This window comes from Pinus tabuliformis, chromosome 2_1, assembly GCF_031772625.1.
Source record: "Pinus tabuliformis cultivar Carrire ecotype Pingquan chromosome 2_1, CPIR1, whole genome shotgun sequence".
Classification (NCBI taxonomy): domain Eukaryota; kingdom Viridiplantae; phylum Streptophyta; class Pinopsida; order Pinales; family Pinaceae; genus Pinus; species Pinus tabuliformis.
In genome coordinates, this window is record NC_142299.1 from 400,997,758 (window position 1) to 401,021,792 (window position 24,035).

The window sequence follows — 24,035 nt, forward strand, 5'->3', positions numbered from 1 at the left end:
AGATTGCTTATGTCGTATTGTTTGTCACTTGTGTCAACAAAATTCGTTTCGATTATATTTGATTCAAAAATCACTAATTGGTTAGCACATTTAGTACTAACATAATTATTATTTTGAGTAGGATCAATAGAGATGATAACGTCATTTCCCGCAAGTGAACCTTTCATTTTAAATAGTGCACCAACACATATACTAAAAGTTTTAGGAAATATTCCCTCTTTCATTTATGAATTAGACTCAATTTCTTTCTCGTTAGCGATTAACTCCATTTTGCTTTGTCAAGATGAACTTAGGGTTTTAAGTAATCCCTTTATAGGACTTCACTTTATTACCCCTTCAACTTTTAATAAGAAATATTTAATATTTTTTTTCCTTGAAATAATTTTGTATACTTTTGGCTTCTAATATTAATAATGCTTACCTTTTTTTTAACTATATATATATATATATAATGTTTTTGTTTTGTTTTTTTTAATGTGCTTCACCTTTTTCTTTCTTCTTTCTATAGCTCTTATGATAATTCACATTATATTATAGTATCTAATGTCTAATAAGTCAACTTTTACAAGGACTTGGAATCTGATTTTTAATTGTATGGGCCTTGTTTAGTGATTTCTTGGTATCAATTTGATTAATAAATAATTCACTTTTAACTTTCCCAAATAACCTTCTAACTCTTTGAATAATTAGGTACAAATTTTTAATGAGTTTTTGAAAAGTCACCCTTGTAGTGAAATGGTGGCTATTCACCTTCAAGCATACTACTCCTAATGGAAAAGCACGTAAAAAGAAATGTGAAGACAAGGCAAGGGCTGTTTTGATTCTCTTCGACAGTCACAACTTATATCCACGACTACCCAAACTAGATGGTATGTAATGACTATTATAGGCTTGAAAAATGCCGTTTGTATGGTAAAATATGGCCGGTCGAAAATTCAATTATCACTGTTCACATAACAATTTTGCAAGAAACGGAAAGTGAAAATAGTTTGAATTGATTGCACGACACAAGTAAGTTTACGGTTATTGTTTTATTCATAATAGGGCACCTGACTATCACCGAATGTGCCGTAGTACTGCAACAGTCGTGTACGAGCAGTGAAGACCACTGTGTATGAACAACACTGTGTACGGCCGCTGTAGGAACACACAATTTTTTTCACCTTTTTATTTAATCTGATATTGGCGGCTCACTGTGGCTATGCAATATAATCAACTTGAGGTTGGCGGTAGTTTGGGGTGGAACGACTGTGTGACGATTGCAACTCTGGTGGAGGGACGTTGGATGACTTCGATTGAAAATGGTGGTCACGAGCGGACGATGAATTAACTTGAGTAAAGGTGGATTGACTGGTGGCGGTCAAGGCTATGTTAGTTGGCGGCTCAGGACAGTGATAGGTAACGACGTATTGAATATAGATGTGCGAACAGATGAACAACGGAAGAATGATGGTGGTTGTTGGTGGCTGTTGATGATGGCATGAGACAAACTGGCGGAGGTTGCTGTCAAGGAAACTTGAATGACATTACAATGATCTTTGTTTTTCCTTGTGCAGGCCGGCCAGGTAATATTTTATTTTATTTTTATTTTTTATATGTAACTTTTTTTTTCATTTTTTTTATAATACTTTTTTTTGATAAAATTTGTTTTTTAATTGTTTTATTTTTATTTTTTGTTAATTTAATTTAATTTAATTTTATAGTAATTATTATTATTAATAATAATTATTTTCAGTGTTCCACGGGGACGCGTCCCCCAGGGTTGGGTGTGCGCAACCCTCGCACCCCATGCACCAGGGATGAGGGGGCATTTGGGGAAACGTTTCCCCATGTCCCCCTTTTGGGGAGATGTGGGGAGATGTAAGGAGAGATGTTTCCCCGATGTGGGGGACCGACTCCCCAAAAGGGGGATGTTTGGGTGTCCCCCCTCAAAATGGGCTATGTGTCCCCCCTGAATTTTGGTTGTAAACAATGATTTATGACAGGGGAAAACTAGTATTTGATCATATTTCCCTACTTAAATTTTTAACATTACCATGAAATGACTCAGGATGTTTGAGAGTGGTTCCGACCTCATTGGATTTCATATGGAGAAAGTAGAATTTTAGATCTCACTCAAAATCCAACGGACTTAACATTTTTCAGGAATTCAAGATTCGATGGATTGCAATGTTCCCATTGCATTTTGTCGTGTACAAGGGTATGGAATTAGTATTTAATCAAGAGCACCAAGCCCTCTGTGTACTTTAGAGTGACTTTTAGACTCATCACTCCATATTTTTGAGGTTAGTTATATCAATTTACTATTCCAGTCTTTAGATTTCAGTATCTATTATAGTCTATTGTGCTTAGTACTAATTAGATTCTAATGATGAATGATGAATTTTAATTTTAAATCAATTTAGAATCTAGAATGATGAATGATGAATTTAATTTTTAAATCCATGTAGATTCTAGAATGGTAAAAACTGAATGATGAATATGTATCAGAGTATTTTATTATTGAATCTCATGGTCTATGGATGAATCATGTATGTATTAGTAAGGATGATGAGTATGGATCATTGTATTTCATTACTTAATTCAATTATGTATGTATCATTGTATTTATACTTTCATTATTGAAAATGAATTTGAAATATATATATATATATATATATATTTAAAAACAAATTATAAACCCCGACGTGCCCACCGTCCCCCCTAAATTTTCCCAAAATTTGAGGGTGCACCCACACGTCCCCCTCGTGCATCTCCCTACTCCCGCGTCTCCTAATCCCGAAGTCTTGGTGGAATATTGATTTTTTTTTTTTTATAGATATTTGATTTTGTTTTCTTTTAATACCTTCCTTTTGTTTTTTTTTTTTCTAAAAGAAAATGGCCAAGGGCCAGCAACAGAGAAACTCCAAAGGTGTAGTGAAATGCTTCAATCTTGACGACAACAATGGCGACGTGCTTGATGGCCAAAGGCCTGGATCGGAGAACGAGACTCTTGTGCAGTGGTTGAGCTTGCCAAAGGATCGAATGGCTCTGATACCAAATGGAACGAACAAAGTTCGTTCTTCAAGTTAAATACTCCAAAAGACTTGGAATATGTAGATCCCCATTGAGGATACAAGAATATATATAAAATGTATGAATAAGAATGATGATACAATTGAGAGTGAGGGTCTTGTATATATAGCCAGGTAAACACCCTTTCACGAGCGGTCATTCCTCCTTAGACGTGCCTTCTTGTTTATGTTGGAATTTTTAAGTCTAACACGTTAGAAACCCTTCATGTACTTTCTGATTTATTCCTACCTACTTGTTTTGTTAATTAACAAGTTATTTACCATGTAAATACTGGAAATAAATACAAGAACATGCTCAACACATTACAGATCATCAACCGAAGGAAACAAAAACAAGCATACAAGTGACACTGTTATTTTTGGACTAATGTCCTTGGAAAAACCCAATGCGGGAAAACCGGTGCAACTATCTAAGGGTTTGATTTATTAAGCAGTTTCAAAATACAATTTGGGTGCCAAATCTGGCTCACCCAACAGAGAAAAATCTCGACAGTAGCACCTCTCTACTCAGAAGCAGATATTACGGCTGAAACCCCGGATAAACACTCCGACAGCTCCAAAGCTCCAATTTGCCCCACGAAACCCCAACGTCAGCCTCTAGGGACTGCGCCAGCCTCTCTGTCGCCCAATGTTAGCCCAACATCACTCTGGCTTGGCCTGTGTCAGCCTCTGGAGGCACTGTGTCAGTCCTCTGGTCCTCTGCGTCAACCATGCTGGCCCTTTGAGGCACTGCGCAACTCCTGGCCAGCTTTGTGTGAGCCCTGGCTGGCTCTGCGTGAACTTTTCGCTACTTTGTCCCTCTCTCCGGCTAATGCGCTGATCCTCTCGGTGCTATCTCTGCCTCTCTGCTTTTGTATTCACTGCCCTTCAGTTGCAACTTTGATCACTCTCAACTTTCTTAGTAAACCCATCCCCAGAAAGTCGAAATCTTGATCTCTTGGTGTGTTCTCCAAGTGACTCTCAAGCCTCCTCTCATACTTTTCTCGTTGACAAATCAACGACCGAGATTAAGTCTGTAATCAACGACTAAGATTATATCTGGCTTGATCCATGCCTTTTGGACCATTCTAATACAGTTTTATATTAATTCACATTAGTATATTAATTTCCCTAAATATAGACTTAGGGACTCCATTAAAAATATTAATTATTTTAATATCTCCCAAACTGTTTAGAATCTGCCCAAACCTTTTCTAGGTATTGGAGATCTCATGTGCCTTAGCCTCTCCACCAATTTTCGTTGTTAGAGCACATTAGATGCTACCCCAAATCAGCACTCCCTCTTAGCGAGGATTGTGCTTTAGTAATACTCCTCACTGAGCATCACTCTGATCATTTGGCATCGGTCCTTGTGCTGATGCTAGGCCCACTGCCCAACATCCTCTGCACTGCAACATCCTGTACTATTACCCATGGCCTGCCACTGCCACTGCTGCATCCATACTGCAACTCCCTCTGCATCCGTATTGCTGCCCATGGCCCTGCCATTGCCACAGCTGCATCTGCACTGCAACCCCTCTCATCATGCCGCATCATGTTGCCCATAGCACTACCACTGCTAACTGTTGCATTGCAACTTAGTTACTGAGAAGTAAGCAACTGATCTCCCAACTCTGACATCTCTGTTAGACTAGAAACACTCTTGATGTTGGAGCTCCCTTTGTCACTCACAAGTGCTCCCTCTCTGACCTCTGTGTTGCTGCAACAACTCTATGCATCTCGCACTGTTGCACACCTCTCTGTGCCATCCTGCACTGGTGTAGCACCGCTGTGCTTCTCGCACTGCTGCCTCACGCTGTCCTGAGAATCCTGCACTGTAGCTACCTCTCTCGGTCCATCCGCATTTGTCTCTACTTACATCCACCAGCACTACTACTCCTCTTCGGGGCTCTCGTAGCAATGTCTAATCCAAGAGACTGGGTAACTCGAGGATTCTGCCCCTCATCGCCTGTAGTCCCTCTGACTACAGCTCGATGTCTCCCCACTTCTGCTCAAGTGGTGTGTGTGCACTCATGGCACAATCATCCTCTGTCTCCACTTCCTTCTCCGCCCTCGCTAGCGCAGCCTTGGTCTCAGAGGCCTCTCCCTTGCTCTTCTTCCTTGGACACTGGGTCGCATAATGACCCAGCTCCCCACAGTGGAAGCATTTGACCTTGTAGAGGTCCGTCTTCTTCCATTTCTCCTGCATTCCCTCAGATGCTAGGGCAGCATCCACCTCCTCCTCCTTCTTGATTCTGATCCCCTTGTTGCTGCTTCCCGCCTTGCTTAGCCTTCTGATCTCTTCTTGGCGAAGAGTAGCCCACATTTCCTCCCAATCTGGAAGGGTCGCCTTGCCTAGTATGCTTTGGACAAACACCTCCCAGTATTTTGAGACTACATTCAGGGTTGTTCTCACCATCAATTCTTGATTCGACTGTTGATTTGGGGTAGCATCAGATGTGCTCTAGCCACCAAAATTGATGGAGAGGTTGGGGCACATGAGATGTCCAATACCCAGAAAGGGTTTGGACAGATTCTAAACAGTTCAGGAGATATTAAAATAATTAATATTTTTAATGGAGTCGCTATGTCTAAACTTAGGGAAAATAAAATATTAATGAGGATTAATATGAAACTGTGTTAGAATGGTCCAAAAGAGATGGATCAAGCCAGATCTAATCTTAGCCGTTGATTAGGGACTTAATTTCAACTGTTGATATGTTAACATGAAAATTATAAGAGGAGGCTTGAGGTTCACTTGGAGAATACACCAGAGTGAGCAGTCATTCTATTCTCTAGAGCGGGGTTTGTTAAGAGAGATAGAATTAGTGATCGGGAGATGCAACTGAGGGGCATTTGAGTACAAAGAGCCAGAGATAGTGCCGGGAGAGCAGCCAAGGGGAGTGATGCAGAGCCAGCCAGGGCTCACGCAGGGCCATGCAGAGGCAACCAGGAGTTGCACAGAGCCTCAAAGAGGCTAGTGTTGCTGACGCAGAGGGCGAGAGGGCTGATGCAAGGTCTCCCAGGATTGATGCAGACCCATCCGGGGTGACACAGGTCCAGTGTGGGGCAGAGAGGGGTTGACGCAGTCCAAAGACAGGCTGACATTGGGGTTTTTGGGGCAGATTTGTGCTGAGTGGCTGCTGGAAGGATTATCCGAGGTTTCAGCCAGGAGATTTGTCAGAAACTGAGAGGTATTACTGCCAAGGAAGTTCTTTGTTGGGTAGGCCAGTTTTGGCACCCAAATTGTACTCTGATATTGCTTAATAAGAAAACCCTCAGATCGCTGCACCGGTTTTCCCACATTGGGTTTTTGCGGGGACATTAGTCCAAAAATAATGGTGTCATATGGTGTGTTTGTTTCTGTTTCTTTTATTTGTTGATCTGTAATATGTTGAGCATGCACTAGTGTTTATTTTCAATATTTACATTGTAAATAACTTGTTAAGTAAAATATCAAGTAGGTAGGAATAAATCATATAAAGTGCATGGAGGGTTTCTAAGTAAACTTAGAAACTTCAACATGGTACCAGAGCGTGATTGCATATCACAAGAGGACTAAGGACATCAGCCGAGCAGAGCAATAGCAGCAAAAAACAACTGTCTTGAGGTGACAGAAGTTGGTTCTAGTAGAGCAACAACAAGGGAAGGGTGACACAGTGCTTGCGTCATCAAGGGTGAGCCGAGAAGAGGCAGTGCAAAAGCTAAGGGGGCAAAGGGAGCCTCACACAGTAGCTGGGAAGGCTAACGTAGTTGGCTGAGGAGGTCGGATTGCTGGTGCCGAGATTGCACAGAGCCTAGGAGCTCTCACCTTCAAGTTGCTGGGGTTTAGAAGGCTGTGGGAATATTGTAGAGTGGAGTTGGTGAGGTACTGTAGTCAGAACAGTACCTGACAGAGCAAGGCCAGAGGAGTTGCTACCGAGGGTTTCTAGCCGAGGAACCCGGATCAGTGGTGCGGTTGCACAAGACGATCAGAGTAGGGAGCATCTCGACAACGACAGAAGGATTTCCAGGAGGGAAATCAGGACTTAGAGGGAGTCTAGAAGAGAACTTCCAAACTGGAAGTAGAGACTCAGAGGAGTCGATCAGAGAACTACCAGGAGGGAAGTAGAGGAGCATCACGGCACTACACGGAGTAAGACACCAGGATAGATTGGACAGAGCGTCGAACTTCGCAGTCTAGAAGGCCAAAAGCTTATCCGTACTTGACAGGAATCGTGTCAAGAACTTCACCTTGAAGGTAATAGCTATCTCAGTTGACCCTAATGATAATGACAAGTACGAGGAGGCGATGGCGAGTTCAAACAGAATTATCCTTGATGGGGTCAAGGATCATGTAGTACCACACATAGCTGAGAAGGAAACGACATTTGAGATGTGGGATGCTCTCAAGAAGCTGCACCAGCATACTTTTGTGCAAAGGAGAATGTTGCTTGAGAATTAGTTGAGGTCGAATCAGATGAAGAAAGGAGAACCGATTGACACCTTCATCGGAGGATTGAATGAGATCCGAGATCAGTTGACTGCTATAGAGGCGACATTGGATTAGGAGCTGATGGTGAGGACAGCTCTGAATGCTGTCTCAGAAGACTGAGAGGTATTTGTCTAGAGTATACTGGGTAGAGGGACTCTCCCACCTTGTGACGAGATGTGGGCAACTCTTCACCAGAAAGAGATCAAACGACAGTCGAAGACGGGTAGCAGCAACAATGGGATCAAAGTCAAGTAGGAGGAGGAAGATGTGGCCCTAGCATCTAAGGGAAAGCAAGAGAAGCGAAAGAAGAAAGATCTCTCCAAGATCAAGTGCTTCCACTGTGGGTAGCTGGGTCATTATGCGATCCAGTGTCCAAGGAAGAAGAGTAAGGGAGAGCATTCCGAGACTAAGGCAGTGCCAACACGGGCAGAGAAGGAAGTTTTGACAGACGATGACTGTGCCATGAGTGCACACGCACCACTTGAGCAGAAGTGGGGAGACATCGAGTTGTAGTTTGGTGGACTATAGGCGATGAGGGGTGGGATCCTCGAGGTACCCAGCCTCTTGGATTAGACCCTGCTACGAGGGCCTCGAGGAGGAGTAGTAAGACTGGCTGACGTGGGTAGCATTGTTTTAAGAAACTGCCGTTTCGAAACCGAAACGGCCGGGTTGATCGGAGCCGTTGCCTATTACCATGACCCGGCCTTTGGAACGGTTCGACTGGCTGAGTCAGCCATGACTCGGCCGAGTCATGGCTGACTCGGCCAACTCGGCCGTTTCCGTTATGACTCGGCCGAGTCACAAAAAACCGCCCAGCATCACGTCAAACAACGATTTTATAAAATTTTAATGGATTTTTAAATTGTTTTTTGGTTGGTTTGGACTCCAAGCAGTTATATGAATTTGCTAAATTATTTTTGGGGTCCATTCCCCCCCCAAACCCTATTTAACACACCCAAGTGCTCTCATTCACTCACAACAATCTTATGCATTTGAGTGAGAGTCCTCTTTGAGAGTTAGTGAGCAGTTCTTGAGCTTGTTTTGGAGCAGCAGTGAGGAGTCTTGGAGGAGCATTGTAGTTGGAGTGAGGAGCTTCTTGGGCAGCCATTTGGAGCAGCATTGAGGAGCTGATTCTTGGAGCAAGCTTGAGGAGGCAGTTTGTGCCTGGAGGTATTTTTTTTCATCTCTATAAATCTGCTTTTGCTTAGTAAATTTAAGGTGCATATCTAGAAATCTTAGAGAGTGTTTTTTGTCAAATAAATGAACATTGAATCAAGGTTTTTTTTTTTTTTTTTTTCATTTTCAGATTGTTTGCTTTCATTTCTGGTCAAAAAATGGCACTTAGAGCAAGAGATCCTGCTTGGGCATATGTTGAAATGGTTGATAGTCAAATGCAATGCAAATTTTGCCATAGGAAAATTAAGGAAGGTCCCGGGGGCATTAATAGGCTGAAACAACACTTGGCAGGGATTAGAGGCCAAATTACCCCATGTACCTCACCAGAAATTGGGGAGATTAAGAAGAATTTGTTGGCCAGCTTTGAGAAATTTAAAGAAGATAAGGCTAGGCAAAGAGACATACAGGCGGAAATTGGGAGGAAGAGGGAGATACAAAAAATGATGGCTGCCAATGCCAACCCCCATTATGATTTTGAGGGTTCTTCCTCTATCCCTCAAACTGATACGTCCAACCCTTTCCGATATGTTCCTCCCTCTTTTGGTTTTGTTCAAGATAAGGGAAAGGGTAGAATGAAAAATGGTGATGTGACTATCAAAAGTTATTTCACTCCCTCCTCTCCATTAGATGCACATGGTCCTGAAGTTAGTAAAACTCAAATGCAGCCCACTTTAGATGACCATTGACCATTGGAAGAAAGAATTGAGGGAGACTGCTTGTGAGTACATAGCTAGATGGTGGTATGATGCTGATATCCCCTTTAATGCTGCTCGTTCACCATATTATGAGCCTATGTTTGATGCCATACATGCTGCTGGAAAAGGCTTCAAAGGCCCTACTATGCATGAGCTAAGGGGGTTTCGATTGCAGAAAGAAATTCAATCCATTAATGAGTATTTGCAAGAGTTCAGGGACTCATGGGCAAGAACAGGGTGTATCATCATGTCAAATGGATGGACTGATCAAAGAAACCATACCATCATAAACTTTCTTGTCTTCTGCCCACAGGGAACCATGATTTTAAAATTAGTTGATGCATTTGATAAGGTAAAAGATGGCCACTTGTTGTTTCAGCTATTGGATCAGGTTGTTGAGGAGGTGGGGGTGGCTAATGTCGTTCAAATCATCACAGATAATGCCTCTAACTATGTTCTTGCTGGTAAGGAAAAGCACAAGACCATCTTTTGGACCCCATGCGCTGCACATTACATAGACCTCATGCTTGAGGATATTGGAAAATTAGATTGGGTCAAAAACACTATAGATCATGCCAAAAGCATAGCAAAATTTATCTACAATCATACATTGGTTTTGAGCCTCATGAGGAAACACACTGGGGGCAAGGATATTATTAGGCCTGCCATCACTAGATTTGCTACACATTTTTTGACATTGCAATCTGTGCTTTCCAACATAGAAACTTGCAAAAGATGTTTTCCAGTGATGAATGGAATCAAAGCAATTGGTCTAGCAAACTAGAAGGCAAAGAATTGAAAAGGAAAGTCCATGAAGAAACTTTTTGGAGAAAGGCAGCAGAGATTGTGAAGCTTGCTGAGCCACTAGTTAAGGTGTTGCAGTTGGTGGATGGGGAAAGGTTGGCTATGGGCTTCATTTATGAGGCTATGGATCAAGCAAAGGAGCAAATAAGACGGTATACAAGGATAGAGTGGCAAAGTATGGGCCCATTTGGGCAATCATTGATGAAAGATGGAACAATCAACTCCATCGCCCTATACATGCAGCTGGGTAATTTTTGAACCCACGGTATCAATATAAAGCTAAGGAGTCAGGAGCTTTGAGGGGGGAGGTCAGAGATGGACTGATTGATTGCATTGATCGCATGATCCCATTGGAGTCTGATTAGCTGGAGATACACCGACAGGCCAATATCTTCAGCAATGCAGCAGGTACCTTTGGGAAGAACCTAGCAAAGATTGCAAGAGAAGCAGATGAGCCAGGTAAACAAAAATTTCATTTTTCAAATTCTTAATAGTCTTACTTTTTTTTTAAAGTTTGTTAAATCGTTTATAATTTGAAAGTTAGATATAATTTGTACTTTTGTTGAGCTAACTCATTACGCTCCTATTTTTTTTGCAGCACAATGGTGGGAGGCCTTTGGTGGCCATTGTCCTGAATTGTAAAGGTTCGCAATTCGTATTTTGAGTCAAACTTGCAGTGCATCTGGGTGTGAGCGCAATTGGTCTGTCTTTGAGAGGATTCACACAAAGAAGAGAAACCGTTTGTATTAAAAACGGTTAAATGATCTAGTTTATGTCCAATACAACCTTCGGCTCAGACGAAACCATTTGCTGAACAAAAGACCTAATTCAGATCCCATTGTGTTGGAAGACATTGATCCAACATCAGATTGGGTAGTGGAGAGTCATTCAGCAGAGTTTGATCCTGATGAGGATCTTGATGTAGATTTAGATATGGAGACATCAGTTGAACTTGAACATGTTGTTCAACTTCAGCCTGTTCAGTTGAATGCAGGTCCCAATCCACCAACGTCAGTCTCACAGCCAGCAAGGACTCCAGTTGTAGGTGCTTCCTCTGCTCAGCCATGGCAGAAGCGCAGCCGCATATCTACTCTATCTCAGCTTGCATCTGCTGCAGTTGCACAGCCTGCTAGTGGTACCACTTCTACAGTTGCAGTTGGAGATGATGATGATGAGGAGGAGCCATGGGGCCCCCTGTCTGACTCTGATGATGATGATCCAGAGATTGATCGACATGATCTTGGCTCCTCTGACAGTAGCTACTAGCCAGTAGTACTGTAGTACTAGTACTGGAGTCTGGTCACCGTCACAGTTTACTTTTGTTGTAGAGGCCATTTCTAGCCTCCTTGGTTATGTGTTTTTTGTTTTGAGTCTTTGATCATGTATGATAGTTGACTATGTATTTCCATTGGGTACCATTTTGATATAATGGATTGGTTCATGAGCCTACTTTGATCATATGTTGTCTTCCATCTATATTATAATGCTGTGTGTTTTGAAACATGAATGAAAATCTTTAAAATTATGTTTTTTATAAAAAAATAAATATTTAATGTATTTTTTACAACGACCGAGTCATTGAAATCGAGCCGGCCGAGTCATTACCGTTTCAGAGTCGGAGTCGGAGTCGATCCTCGGCCGAGTCGGAGTCGGAGTCGGAGTTTTAAAACTATGGTGGATAGAGATAGATGCGGGTGGATTGACAGAGAGAGCTATAATGCGGGAGTCCCAAGACAGCGCGAGGCTAGCAGGCTGCAGTAGTGTGTGAGGCCACGAGTGTTGCACCAGTGCAGGATGACACAGAGAGGTGTGCAATGGTGTGAGATGCAGGGAGTTGTTGCAGCAATGCAGAGGTCATAGAGGGAGCACTTGTTAGCGACAGAGGGAGCTTCAACATCAGTGGGTGTCTCTAGCCCAACACGGAGGTTAGATTGGGAGATCAGTTACTTCTCAGTGACTGAGTTGCAGTGTAGCAGTGGGCAGCACGATGCAACATGATGAGAGGAGGTGCATTGCGGATGCAGTGTTGGGAGAAAGGACCAACAACGGCTCGGATGTAGAGGGAGCTGTTGTACAGATGCAACAGTGGCAGTGGCAGAACCGTGGGTAGCAGTACAGGATGCAGCAGTGTAGAGGATGTTGGGCAGGAAGGCTTAAGCATCAGCACAGGTACCGATGCCAGATGATTAGAGTAATACTCAGTGAGGAGTATTGTTAGAGTATAGTCCTCGCTAAGAGTGAGTGTTGATTTGGGGTAGCATCAGATGTGCTCTAGCCACGAAATTTGGTGGAGAGGTTGGGGCACATAAGATCTCCATTACCCAGATTCTAAACAGTTCAAGAGATATTAAAATAATTAATATTTTTAATGGAGTCCCTAAGTCTAAACTTAGGGACAATAAAATATTAATGTGGATTAATATGAAATTGTGTTAGAATGGTCCAGATCAAGCTAGATCTAATCTTAGCTATTGATAAGGGACTTAATCTCGGCCGTTGATTTGTCAACAGGAAGTATAAGAGGAGGCTTGAGGGTTACTTGGAGAATATATCAGAGTGATCAGTCATTCTATTCTCTAGAGCGAGGTATGCTAAGAGAGATAGAATTAGTGATTGAGAGATGCAACTGAGGGGCATTTGAGTACAAAGAGTCAAAGAGGCATATATAGTGCCCGGAGAGTAGCGCAGTAGCTAAGGAGAGTGATGCAGAGCTAGCCAGGGCTCATGTAGGGCCACGCAGAGGCAGCTGGGAGCTGCGTAGAGCCTCAGAGAGGCCGCTGATGCAAAGGGCTTGAGGGCTGACACAGGGTCTCCCAAGGTTCACGCAGACCCATCCGGGGTGACGCGGGGCCAACATGAGGCAGAGAGGGGCTGACGCAGTCCAGAGAGAGGCTGACGCTGGGGTTTCTAGGGAGAATTTGTGCTGAGTAGCTGCCGGAAGGATTATTTGAGATTTTAGCCAGGAGATTTGTCAGAGACTGTGAGGTATTACCGCCACGGAAATTCTCTGTTGGGTAGGCCAGTTTCGGCATCGAGATTGTACTCGGATATTGCTTAATAAGAAAACCCTCAGATAGCTGCACCGGTTTTCCCACATTGGGTTTTTCCGGGGAAATTAGTCCAAAAATAATGGTGTCATATGGTGTGTTTGTTTCTGTTTCTTTTAGTTGCTGATCTGTAATATGTTGAGCATGCACTAGTTTTTATTTTCAATATTTACATTGTAAATAACTTGTTAAGTAAAATAACAATTAGGTATGAATAAATCAGATAAAGTGCATGAAGGGTTTTTAACTAAGTAAACTTAGAAACTTAAACACTGGCATGGCCCGTATGGAAGTCAGTTGGTCCCAGATGTCCTTTAATCGACCGAGGAAGGGGTTGAGCTGTTCTCCCTTTTGCATCTGGCATGATCGCAATTGATTTTCTAGTAACATCCTTCTCTGCACAAAAGTATGCTGGTACAATTTCTTTAGGGCCACCCACATCTCATTTGCCGTTTCCTTTTTGGAAATATGTGGTATTACATTGTCCTTGACCCCGTTAAGAATGATGCTCTTGGCCCTCGCCATTACCTCCTCGTACTTGTCTTATCAGCTGGGTCATCTGGTATAGCTATCGTCCCCAAGGCAAAGTGCTTGACATGGTCCTGTCTAGAACGGATAGGATTCTGGCCTTCTAGACTACGAGGTTTGAGGCTCTATCCAGTCCGTTATGGTCTCTTACCCCATTCACTGCTATCTTGCTGCTCCTCTACTTCCCTCCTGGAAGTTCTCGGTGTGACTCCCTCCGAGCCTCGATTTCCCTCTTGGAAACCCTTCTGCCAATGTCGAGATGCCCCCAATCCGATCCTGTGCTGCTGCACCACTGATCTAGATTTCTTGGCTAGAAATCCTCGATAGCTACTCCCTCCTCCTTGGCCTTGCCCTGTTAGGTATTGTTCTAACTACAGTACCCCACCAGCTCCACTCTACAAATTACCCGTAGCCTCCTAAACCCTAGCAACTTGAAGGTTAGAGCTCCTAGGCTCTGTGCAATCCCGACACCGACAAATCAACTTCCTCAGCCAACTGCGTCAACCCTCTTGGACTATGCGTGAGCTATCTTTGCTTCCCTTAGCTTCTGCGCTGCCTCTTCCTGGCTCAATCTTGATGACGCATGCACTGCGTCACCCCTTCCTTGCTACTACTTTGCTGGAACAACTTTTGTCACTCAAGATAGTTGTTTTCTGCTGCTGCTGTTCTGCTCGGCTGCTGTCCTCAGTTCTCCTATGATCTGCAGCCACCCTTTGATAACATGTTGGAATTTCTAAGTTTGACACGTTCGAAACCCTTCATGTACTTTCTGATTTATTCCTAGTACCTACCTACTTGTTTTGTTAATTAACAAGTTATTTACCATGTAAATACTGGAAATAAATACGAGTATATGCTCAACACATTACAGATCATCAACTGTAGGAAACAAAAACAACCACACAAGTGACACCGTTATTTTTGGACTAATGTCCCCGTAAAAACCCAGTGCGGGAAAACCGGTGCAGCTATCTGAGGGTTTGATCTATTAAGCAGTTTCAGAATACAATCTGGGTGCCAAATCCAGCTCACCCAATAGAGAAAAATCTCGGTAGTAGCACCTCTCTACTCGGAAGCAGATATTTCGGCTGCAAACCCGGATAAACACTCCGACAGCTCCACAGCTCCAATTTGCCCCACGAAACCCCAGCATCAGCCCCTAGGGACTGCGTCAGCCTCTCTCTGGCCCAACGTTAGCGCAACCTCACTTTGGCTTGGCCTGCGTCAGCCTTTGGAGGCACTGTGTCAGTCCTCTGGCCCTCTGCATCACGCACGCTGGCCCTCTGAGGCACTGCGCAGCTCCTGGCTGCCTCTGCGTGAGCCCTGGCTGGCTCTACGTGAATTGTTGGCTGTTTCTGCGTCCCTCTCTCCAGCCACTGCGCTGATCCTCCCAGTGCTATCTTTGTATCTCTGCTTTTGTATTCACTGCTCCTCAGTTGCAACTCTGATCACTCTCTTAACTTTCTCAGCAAACCCAGCCCCAAAAAATTGAAATCTTGATTTCTTGGTGTGTTCTCCAAGTGACCCTCAAGCCTCCTCTTATACTTTTCTCGTTGACATATCAACGGCCGAGATTAAGTCCCTAATCAATGGCTAAGATTAGATCTGGCTTGATCTATGACTTTTGGACGATTCCAACATAGTTTTATATTAATTCACATTAATATTTTAATTTCCCTAAGTTTAGACTTATGGACTCCATTAAAAATATTAATTATTTTAATATCTCCCAAACTGTTTAGAATCTGCCCAAACCCTTTCGTGGCTAGAGCACATTCCATGCTACCCCAAATCAACAGTTTAACTAATTATTAATTAACTAATCATTATATATATATATATATATATATATATATTATTCGTAACACATTACAATAACCCTAGATGGCAATATACTTTGGTCAATCATATGCAACTTTAATCAGTCATCGGGATACTAATACAAAACATCTTGCATATTAATAAATAGAACAAGTCAATACCCTCAACTTCCAAACCTTAAGCCTTCTTTAGCTATAATAAAATTTCGTTTTGCAAGATAACACATCCTCTGTTTTAATGACTTGCAAATACTTATGCACAATCAACATTGAATATTAAACATCTCTTTCTGCTTGTTATTTATTTATTGAAGCACAGGCAATTTCAAAACCACTGTCATGTATTTTGTATCAAATTTCCCTTTTTGGTAGCTCCGCTATGTCTCCAAAATGAAAGTAATAGGTGTACAAAATGTCTTTGTACACCCGTTCCTTAAAATATTAATGGGTATTAATCAAAATATGGGTGAGAATGATCTAGAAAGCAGATCAAGTCATGTTTTAATCTTAGCCGTTGATTAGAGACTTAATATCGGCCGTTGAAGACTCAACATGAAAAGTATAAAATGGAGGCTTGGGGTTCATTTGGAAACATACACAAAGAGATTGAGGAAATTGATTTTTTGAGGTGAGAAGTTCTCAGGAGGAAAATCAATTGGGGAGATCTTGCAGCTGAGGGGCAGAGAGAATCCGGGAGAAGGACTTTCCGGAAAATACAGAACGGAGAGGTGGAGAGAGCTTGCAGAGAGGCAACGCAGTAGCTGGGAGAGTTGACGCAGAAAAGTTGCCTGTCACACAAAATCTAGAACTGTCGAAACAACTGAAATCGCTGGAACAACTGAAACTGCTGGAATAGTTGGGAGAGTTGACACAGAGGGCAGAGAAGGTGACGTAGGGCTGATGCAGAGCCAACGCAGAAATAGCCAGGGTTAGCCAGTCTTGTGCCGGATCTGTCGGAATTCTGCCATGTGAAGTGAGGTAAAACTCACTCAAATCTTCCGCCGGTGTTTTCTCTGTAAAGGATTGCTAGATGAGCATCCTAGAGTTTTATTCAGATATTTCTCCTGCATAATAATAAACCCTCAGAACTGCTGCACCGGCTTTTCGGCATTGGGTTTTTCCCGGGGACTATTGTGTCCAATAATAAGTGTGTCCTATGTATCTTGTTTTTTGATCTGTTTTTTGTTTCATGAGATCAAATATTTAATTAGTGTAGGCTGAAGTAATTTGTTTCAGTATTCAGAAGAATAACTTGATGAATGTAATTTAAAAAATCAAGTAGGTGAAGTAGATTCAGATTTGTTGTAGTAGGGGTTCCTTCGAGTCTAGGAATTTTCACAATGCATACAAGGAGGACAACCTTTTTGTCATCAAATTTAGTATGACAAAGATGTAACATAGACTTTGACAATAAGATTTAGAATTTTGGACTTATTCCATAACTTCTAAATGAGAAATGAATTGGCCTTGGATCATACTTAGAGTTTGGAAGATAGTTTACACCTTAAGATTATTCCATTGAGCCATAGAATCGTAGATAAGAAGTGTTACTGCATTTCTCATACATGAGCTTGCATATGGTGCCATTTGGAGTTCGCATGAGATGCCATAAGATTCTTAAACTTTCACAGAAAAAGAATGCCACAAGTATTGTGCCTTAGATCTGTGACATATGTCAGAGGGCTTCCATACTGTTCACAGAGAGATGTGATCCTCAGACTCACATGTTTCAGCCTCAGCCTAAGAACCTTTGCATAGGTGCCTTAGAACCACACTTGTGGTTCCTCAGAAAACTTAGTCTGTAGTTTGAATGCTCTTCTACATCTTCAGATTAACTTAGATAGAGACTTTGGATCATGATCTCGGACCTCAGAATTTTAGGCCTGAAATAGAAAGGAGATAATATAAGAGGCCTGTACTAGGCCTTTCCCACAAAAAATTTCGGCTGCCCTTCCACAGATCTGGATCACAGAACAATGATTCACCTAGGAAATTTTGCATACCTAGGGAGGTTTGCATAGTGTCCCAGGAGACTTCACATAGCAAGGGTTAATGAGCCACAAAAATTTGACCTTCTCAAGGGCTTCAACTGTTCTTCAACGCCCTCCCAACTCTGATACCATGTTGATTTTTCTACTAGGTTACAGCTAGGATAGTTTCTTTATTTAATTTCAGAGCTTCAGATCATTATTAGCATCATGTAACATTTATTTCATTAACAATTATAAGAAAATCATTCATAAACTTAAAAGAGCAGTAATAAATCACAATAGAAAGAGGAGACACAGAAATTAGGCTTGAGGCTAGGGCAAAACCCACAAGGGGAAAGCCCAAAAATGCTTCCTTATGTGAGAGAGAGAGAGAGAGAGTTCCAGATTCATCAATACATCATAAATAACCATAGCAAAATAATAGCCAAACCAGTAACCAAGATCATAATCAAGTGCCATGACAAAAACCAAACTCCTGAAATTTCGGCCTCCTAAAATTTTGGACCTTCCTGTAATTTTGCTAGATCAGAGATGCACAAGAGAAAATTGATGTGGCCAAAGGAAGAGAAATGATCTCCTTTATATAGCCTTCAAGTGGGGGTCGAATGGGTGCCTTAGTGGCCAAACCAACCTAAAACATCATGAGGCTGTCTTGAAATAAATTTGGAGGCAAATTTAAAAATTCAAATTTCCCATTTCTTTTTGAAGGTGAAAATACCAAGCATGGCTATCATATTTTCCAACAATTTTGTCATGGTTTTATACATTTATAGATATGTTCTGATGCTATACCTATGTAGGGTTCTTTCTTTATATTATTTTTGACATTTTTAGGAGTTGCACTTGCTTTCCCACATTGTATTCATATTGGTTGTACTCTTCTGTTGCATTGACCTTGTTTTGTGGTCATTTGTCAAACATTAATATAATTATCTTATCTAATCTTATTGTGCATTCTAGTAGTTGGTTAATATGCACAATGGTGATGATAACACCTTGGGGACGAGGAAAAAACTGGTACTAGGTTTTAGGATGCTATTCAAATTGTTAATAGAAAATGCTTGTGTTCATGTTAGCCCTTTTTTGAACTTCTGAACTGCATAAGAGTTACTTTTTTTATAAGAAACTTGCCGGTGAAAATATGGGCAATGGCTGTGTTGCTTGTCTGTTTTTGTGTAAAATTCCCAATTTTTATGTAGAGTAGAATGACATTAGAACTATGTCTGGTAACAGGCACTGATGGGAATTAACTTGTGGATTATGTGAGGAGATTTATGCTTGTGATGTGTCACCTGTTCTTATGTCCTCTTCCTTTTAATTCTTTTAAGCTGGTGTTTGCAAACGATGTTATGAAGTCTAGGAAATTTATCAAATCTTCGTTGGACCAGATCCATGCAGAATCTAGAGGAGACTTGCGGCCTGATCCTCGGTATGATGCAATCAATTTCATTGTTGTTGCGATTAAGGAAGATTCAAGTGATGCAGCAGAAATTCTTGTGCTTCTCCGGGATGAAAAAGCCAATGTATATAACAGGTCTTTGGAACTTTTGCTCATTCTTTGTTTGCATTTAAAAGAAATATAAATTAGTTTAGTTCTGAAATCCATTTTTTTATGGGGGTATATATATTTTGGATTTGTTGATGATAAAGAAAAAATATAGTGAATTGCACATTAATAGAAAATTATAATTTTCATAAGATCATCCTATGATTTTTTTCTAAGATGAAAACAATATCTTGGGCAAAAAATAATCGACAACTAATGTTAGGGGCACAAGTATACTCACACAAAACTTACCTTCAAATGTCTATCTAGAGCAGGACATGTACACAAGTTACCTAACTTATATTATGGATAATTAGGTAAGCAACCCTGTTAGGTGTTTCCAACCCTCCATGAGGAGTGACATATCCAAGGTTAGCCCATCAATCCAATGTGCGTGTGATAATAATGGATGCAGAGTGGGAACAACTTCAGGTTAGGTGACACAGCGATGAGACTAGCTGATGGGGTTCCAACATCCTAAGTGTAGAGATGTAAGAAGGGAGAAATCATGGTGACATGAGTTACCCTTTCCCTCGGCTTGCTTTTTCCACCCCTCTAGTGTGGCTTTTACTTCTTTATGACTTACCTTTATTAGGTGCATAAGTTAGGAGCCCAAGCTTGCTTTTGAATTCTTCCATTAGAAATTTAATTAAGATGAAGCAATTTGTCGTTCATCAGGGTTGGGACTTACAAGAGTTCCTTTTTTGAGAAGCATTAAATGCTTGAGGAACTGGGTGGTGGTGAATGAGGTGGGTACACAACTCATGCTAGAATATTGCGCACAATCTAAACAAATGTTTCGACCATCTCTTGAATTTTACATTGTTTTCTTTTATTGTGGCTTTCTTATGTTTTTACCTTTCTTTTAGCTGCATCACCCTTTGAGGCAAAGTTTCCGGGCTTAGACTCAAGGATGTGGATGAAAGGTACCAATCCCAGTGACCAAAGACCACTAGCCCAAAGAACAGAGATGGATGAGAGGGACAGATGGAGAGTGGTAAGTATGAGTTACCTTAAACATGCTATATCAACGAGTGCTTCCTCGGTATTGCCTTTCCTAAAACCCCAAGCCCTAGAGGAGGTCCCATTTGACTAGAGTTGAACGCTAACCTCCCAAGTGAAGTAAGGGGACGAGAATACAGTCGAGATTGATTAATCATTTAATTTGCCCCATGATCCATATTAGTATGCCCATAACATTAAATGAAAGTGTTAAACACACATGAGCAGTAAGAGAATCTGAAGGATAAAACATGAGAATACAATTTTTATTAACAAGTGATATACATTTATAGTTCATATTGAGACCGTTGGGTTCCACATCCCAAGGTCTCTTGGACTCCTTTTGTCTATTTGGCTTCCACACTAACCTATTGAGGATTAGGTGTCCAACATTCCCCCCCTTAATCCGAAGGGTTATGTATGAGTTCAAGAAGAGAGTTGTAATACAAAATGTGCAAAAATGCATGGCAGCACTAGGCTGAATGTGCTATCTGAAATGTTGGTATAAAGCGTGGTGGTTTAAGGATGACCACCAATGCTGGAACGCTTAGTGCAGTTCCCGAAACTCTTCCAAAACTGGCAAGAAGCTAAATTCTTCTGCTAGAGGAAGTGCTCCTATTGTTTTGAAGAGGGAAACCTTCAACCATGAAAGGGAGGTCTCATCCCACATAAAAGGGAGAACTTCAACCTGAAAAGGGAAGTCTCAACTTGTGATGGTTTAAGGATGACCAACAACTCTGGAATGCCTAATGCAATTCCTGGAACTCTTCCAAAACTGGCAAGAAGATGAAGTCTTCTGCTAGAGGAAGTGTCCTCAATTTTGTTCCTGGAATTCTTCCGAAACTGGCAAGAAGCCGAAGTTTTCTGCTAGAGGAAGTGTCCCTGATTACCAACTGAAGGCATGCTCAGGGGCATCTTTGTTTCTGGCTACAACTCTGAATCTGGTGTGACAGGTTGTGGCTCAGGCTCGCTTGATGTGGCTTTGAAGCTTGTAGATGACCATAATTTCCCCCCTTGTCAGATACAAGGTGAGATGATGGAGAAAACTCAACTGCAAGATTGTTCAATACTCTAGAACAAGTTCTGACATGTGACTGGAATATCTTCTTGGCTGTTGATGCCCATTGCCAAGAAGCGATCCATCCAAGATGAATCTTTGTTCTTGCAAGAGGTTTGTTTCTGAAGCATCTGTTTGAAGAATGACTCGTTTTATGACGGTGCTTACATGGATGAAGATCAAAACAGTGATATTTCAGATGGCCAACTCGGTCGCAGTGTTGGTATTTCACAATCTGTTGTGGCTGCTGCGAAAGAGGGGCAGAATCTGGAACAGTTGGAGGTGAACTTTCATGAGGAGCAGGTGAACTGTCATGAATGAATCCAAAACCTTGAAATTGGATTGGTTTGGAGTAGTCTGGAATATGAAAGGACAAGTCCTTGTCATATCCATGGTCTGATGATGGGCTTGGAAAGTGCAGACTGAATTTCTGCATCTGCATGTACAACCGCTGTTTTATTGGGCACTGGATCTGAATCAATTGTAACATTGTTGTCTTGCTATTTATGGGAGTCTGTTTCAATCTTCTGAACAGAAACAGGTTCAGAATGATGACTCCTCTGCTGTAATTCTTCCTACTGTAGTTGAGATTCAAGCTGCAAAAATTCAATCTGTTCTTGTGCATATTGTAGACATGTTTGAATGTCCGAAAGAGAGGCTTTGCTAATTTTGACTGTGCTGTCAGCAGTGGACCTGATTAGAGTTTTCAGTAACTCTAATAAGCCATGAATTTTCGCCATTATTCAACCAAACAAATGGGAAAAGTGTTAAGAAACCAAATGCACAGTGTTGTTGCAAATCCGCACCAGAACAATATGCCAATCAACAATAGTAACCACCAATTTGTTGCAGTACAAAATGATAATGCTCAAAGAAATAAAATGGTAAATTGGTGACGAATCTTTTAAGGATTGTTCTTCAATAATAGACTCAAGCTACAAAAGGGCTTATCAGATTGATAGTTTTAATAGGAAATACTATCTCCAAAAATATGGGTGTCCTTCACCTATAAGCAACTCAACTATGAATATGATGTCAAGGACAACTTTAACATGCTCTTCTACCGAGGATTGCTTGGGCCTTTTCTCCACTCGAATAACCTTTCTCTCTAAGTTCATTCGACACTGCAACTCTTATGCATGTTGGCAACTCCATTGTTTGACCCAGCTTAACGAACCATCAAGTGTTCTTGTCAGATCATTATACAACGCAAGATATTTTGACATGAACTAAGTTATACCAATATAATGCAGTGAATACACAACATATAATGGATTCAGCCAAGACCGATTCCAAGCATAAGAACAGGTGCCATTGCAGTGGAAAAGAAAACTCACAATAAACACTATGGAAACTGCGTAGAGGATATTCAACTGTCCCTAATCAATCTTGAACAACAAGATTATTTTACCAGTAATATATAACTTAAGTCGATCATTCAAGGCGCACTGAGGATGCGAGGAACACTAATTGATCGTTATGGATTTTGCCAAAATGTGATCATCTCCTGGTCGATTATAATGTGAAGCCCACTAGCGAAAACGTCCAAAAATCAGCTCGGACTCTAAATTCCGAGAACCAGTAAGAAAAACACTATTATACATGGCATGCAGATGGAAACTTCGGTATTGGATACATTCCACTTGAAAAGGCTTGAACCTCCTTCACCATACAGATCATTCCACTGAAGTAGCTTTGTCACATTTGCAAACAATAGATCCTGGTTCGAGTCTCTCAGCTCTCTCCAAAGGAATTTTGTGGGTCATTTGCAGGTGAAGACACTATGGTGAAGGCTTATCCCACCGTAAGCGAGGAGTACAAGGCTGCCATTGACAAATGCAAGAGGAAGCTCCGAGCTCTTATTGCAGAGAAGAACTGTGCACCGATCATGGTTCGAATCGCATGGCACAGCGCTGGGACTTACGATGATGAGATATGGGGCCGAGCTTGCCCACGGTGCTAACAGTGGTCAGAATCCTTGCTGCGAGATTGAATACAATGGCGGTGTGGCCTCTTTCTTCTTCTTCGGTTTACTTGCAATTATCTCATCTCCGAAACAGATATCTGAAAACAAGCCCTCAAGCCCTCATCAGTAGTGCATTTCGATAGCTCACCTTGCTGTAGTCCGTGCTCTTCTTGAGATACGATGGCATGAATCTGCTGTTGGAGCTGTTAATCAGCTGGTTGCAGTGTAAATGCCTGGATACGCCATACACTCTGTTGACAGAAAACTTCACGTACCTCAGACTCCCTCGAAATCTGAAAGACTATCAAACGCACGGTGATCCGGGTGGCCACAGCCGACAAATCAACTTCGTCAGCCAACTGCGTCAACCCTATTGGCCTCTGCGTGAGCCTATCTTTGCTTCCCTTAGCCTCTGCGCTACCTCTTCCTGGCTCAATCTTGATGACGCATGCACTGTGTCACCCCTTCCTTGCTACTACTTTGTTGGAACAACTTTTGTCACTCGGGACAATTGTTTTCTGCTGCTGCTGTTCTGCTCGGTTGATGTCCTTAGTTCTCCTATGATCTGCAACCACCCTTTGATACCATGTTGGAATTTCTAAGTTTGACACGTTAGAAACCCTTCATGTACTTTCTGATTTATTCCTAGTACCTACCTACTTGTTTTGTTAATTAACAAGTTATTTACCATGTAAATACTGGAAATAATACAAGTACATGCTCAACACATTACAGATCATCAACTGTAGGAAACAGAAACAACCACACAAGTGACACCGTTATTTTTGGACTAATGTCCCCATAAAACCCAGTGCGGGAAAACCGGTGCAGCTATTTGAGGGTTTGATTTATTAAGCAGTTTCAGAATACAATCTG

At 41.7% G+C, this 24,035-nt stretch overlaps 1 protein-coding gene across 1 annotated transcript in view; it reads left to right on the forward strand.

The window, feature by feature from the left end:
• The window catches only part of LOC149200555 (DNA polymerase zeta catalytic subunit-like), a 97,643-nt gene extending 74,487 nt beyond the window's left edge, over positions 1 to 23,156 (forward strand). The window contains exons 8-9 of the mRNA XM_089400977.1: positions 18,977 to 19,111; positions 22,911 to 23,156. Coding sequence (XP_089257103.1) covers positions 18,977 to 19,111; positions 22,911 to 23,156 — 381 coding nt within the window. The remainder of the gene's footprint in view (positions 1 to 18,976; positions 19,112 to 22,910) is intronic.
• Positions 23,157 to 24,035: the final 879 nt, after the last annotated feature.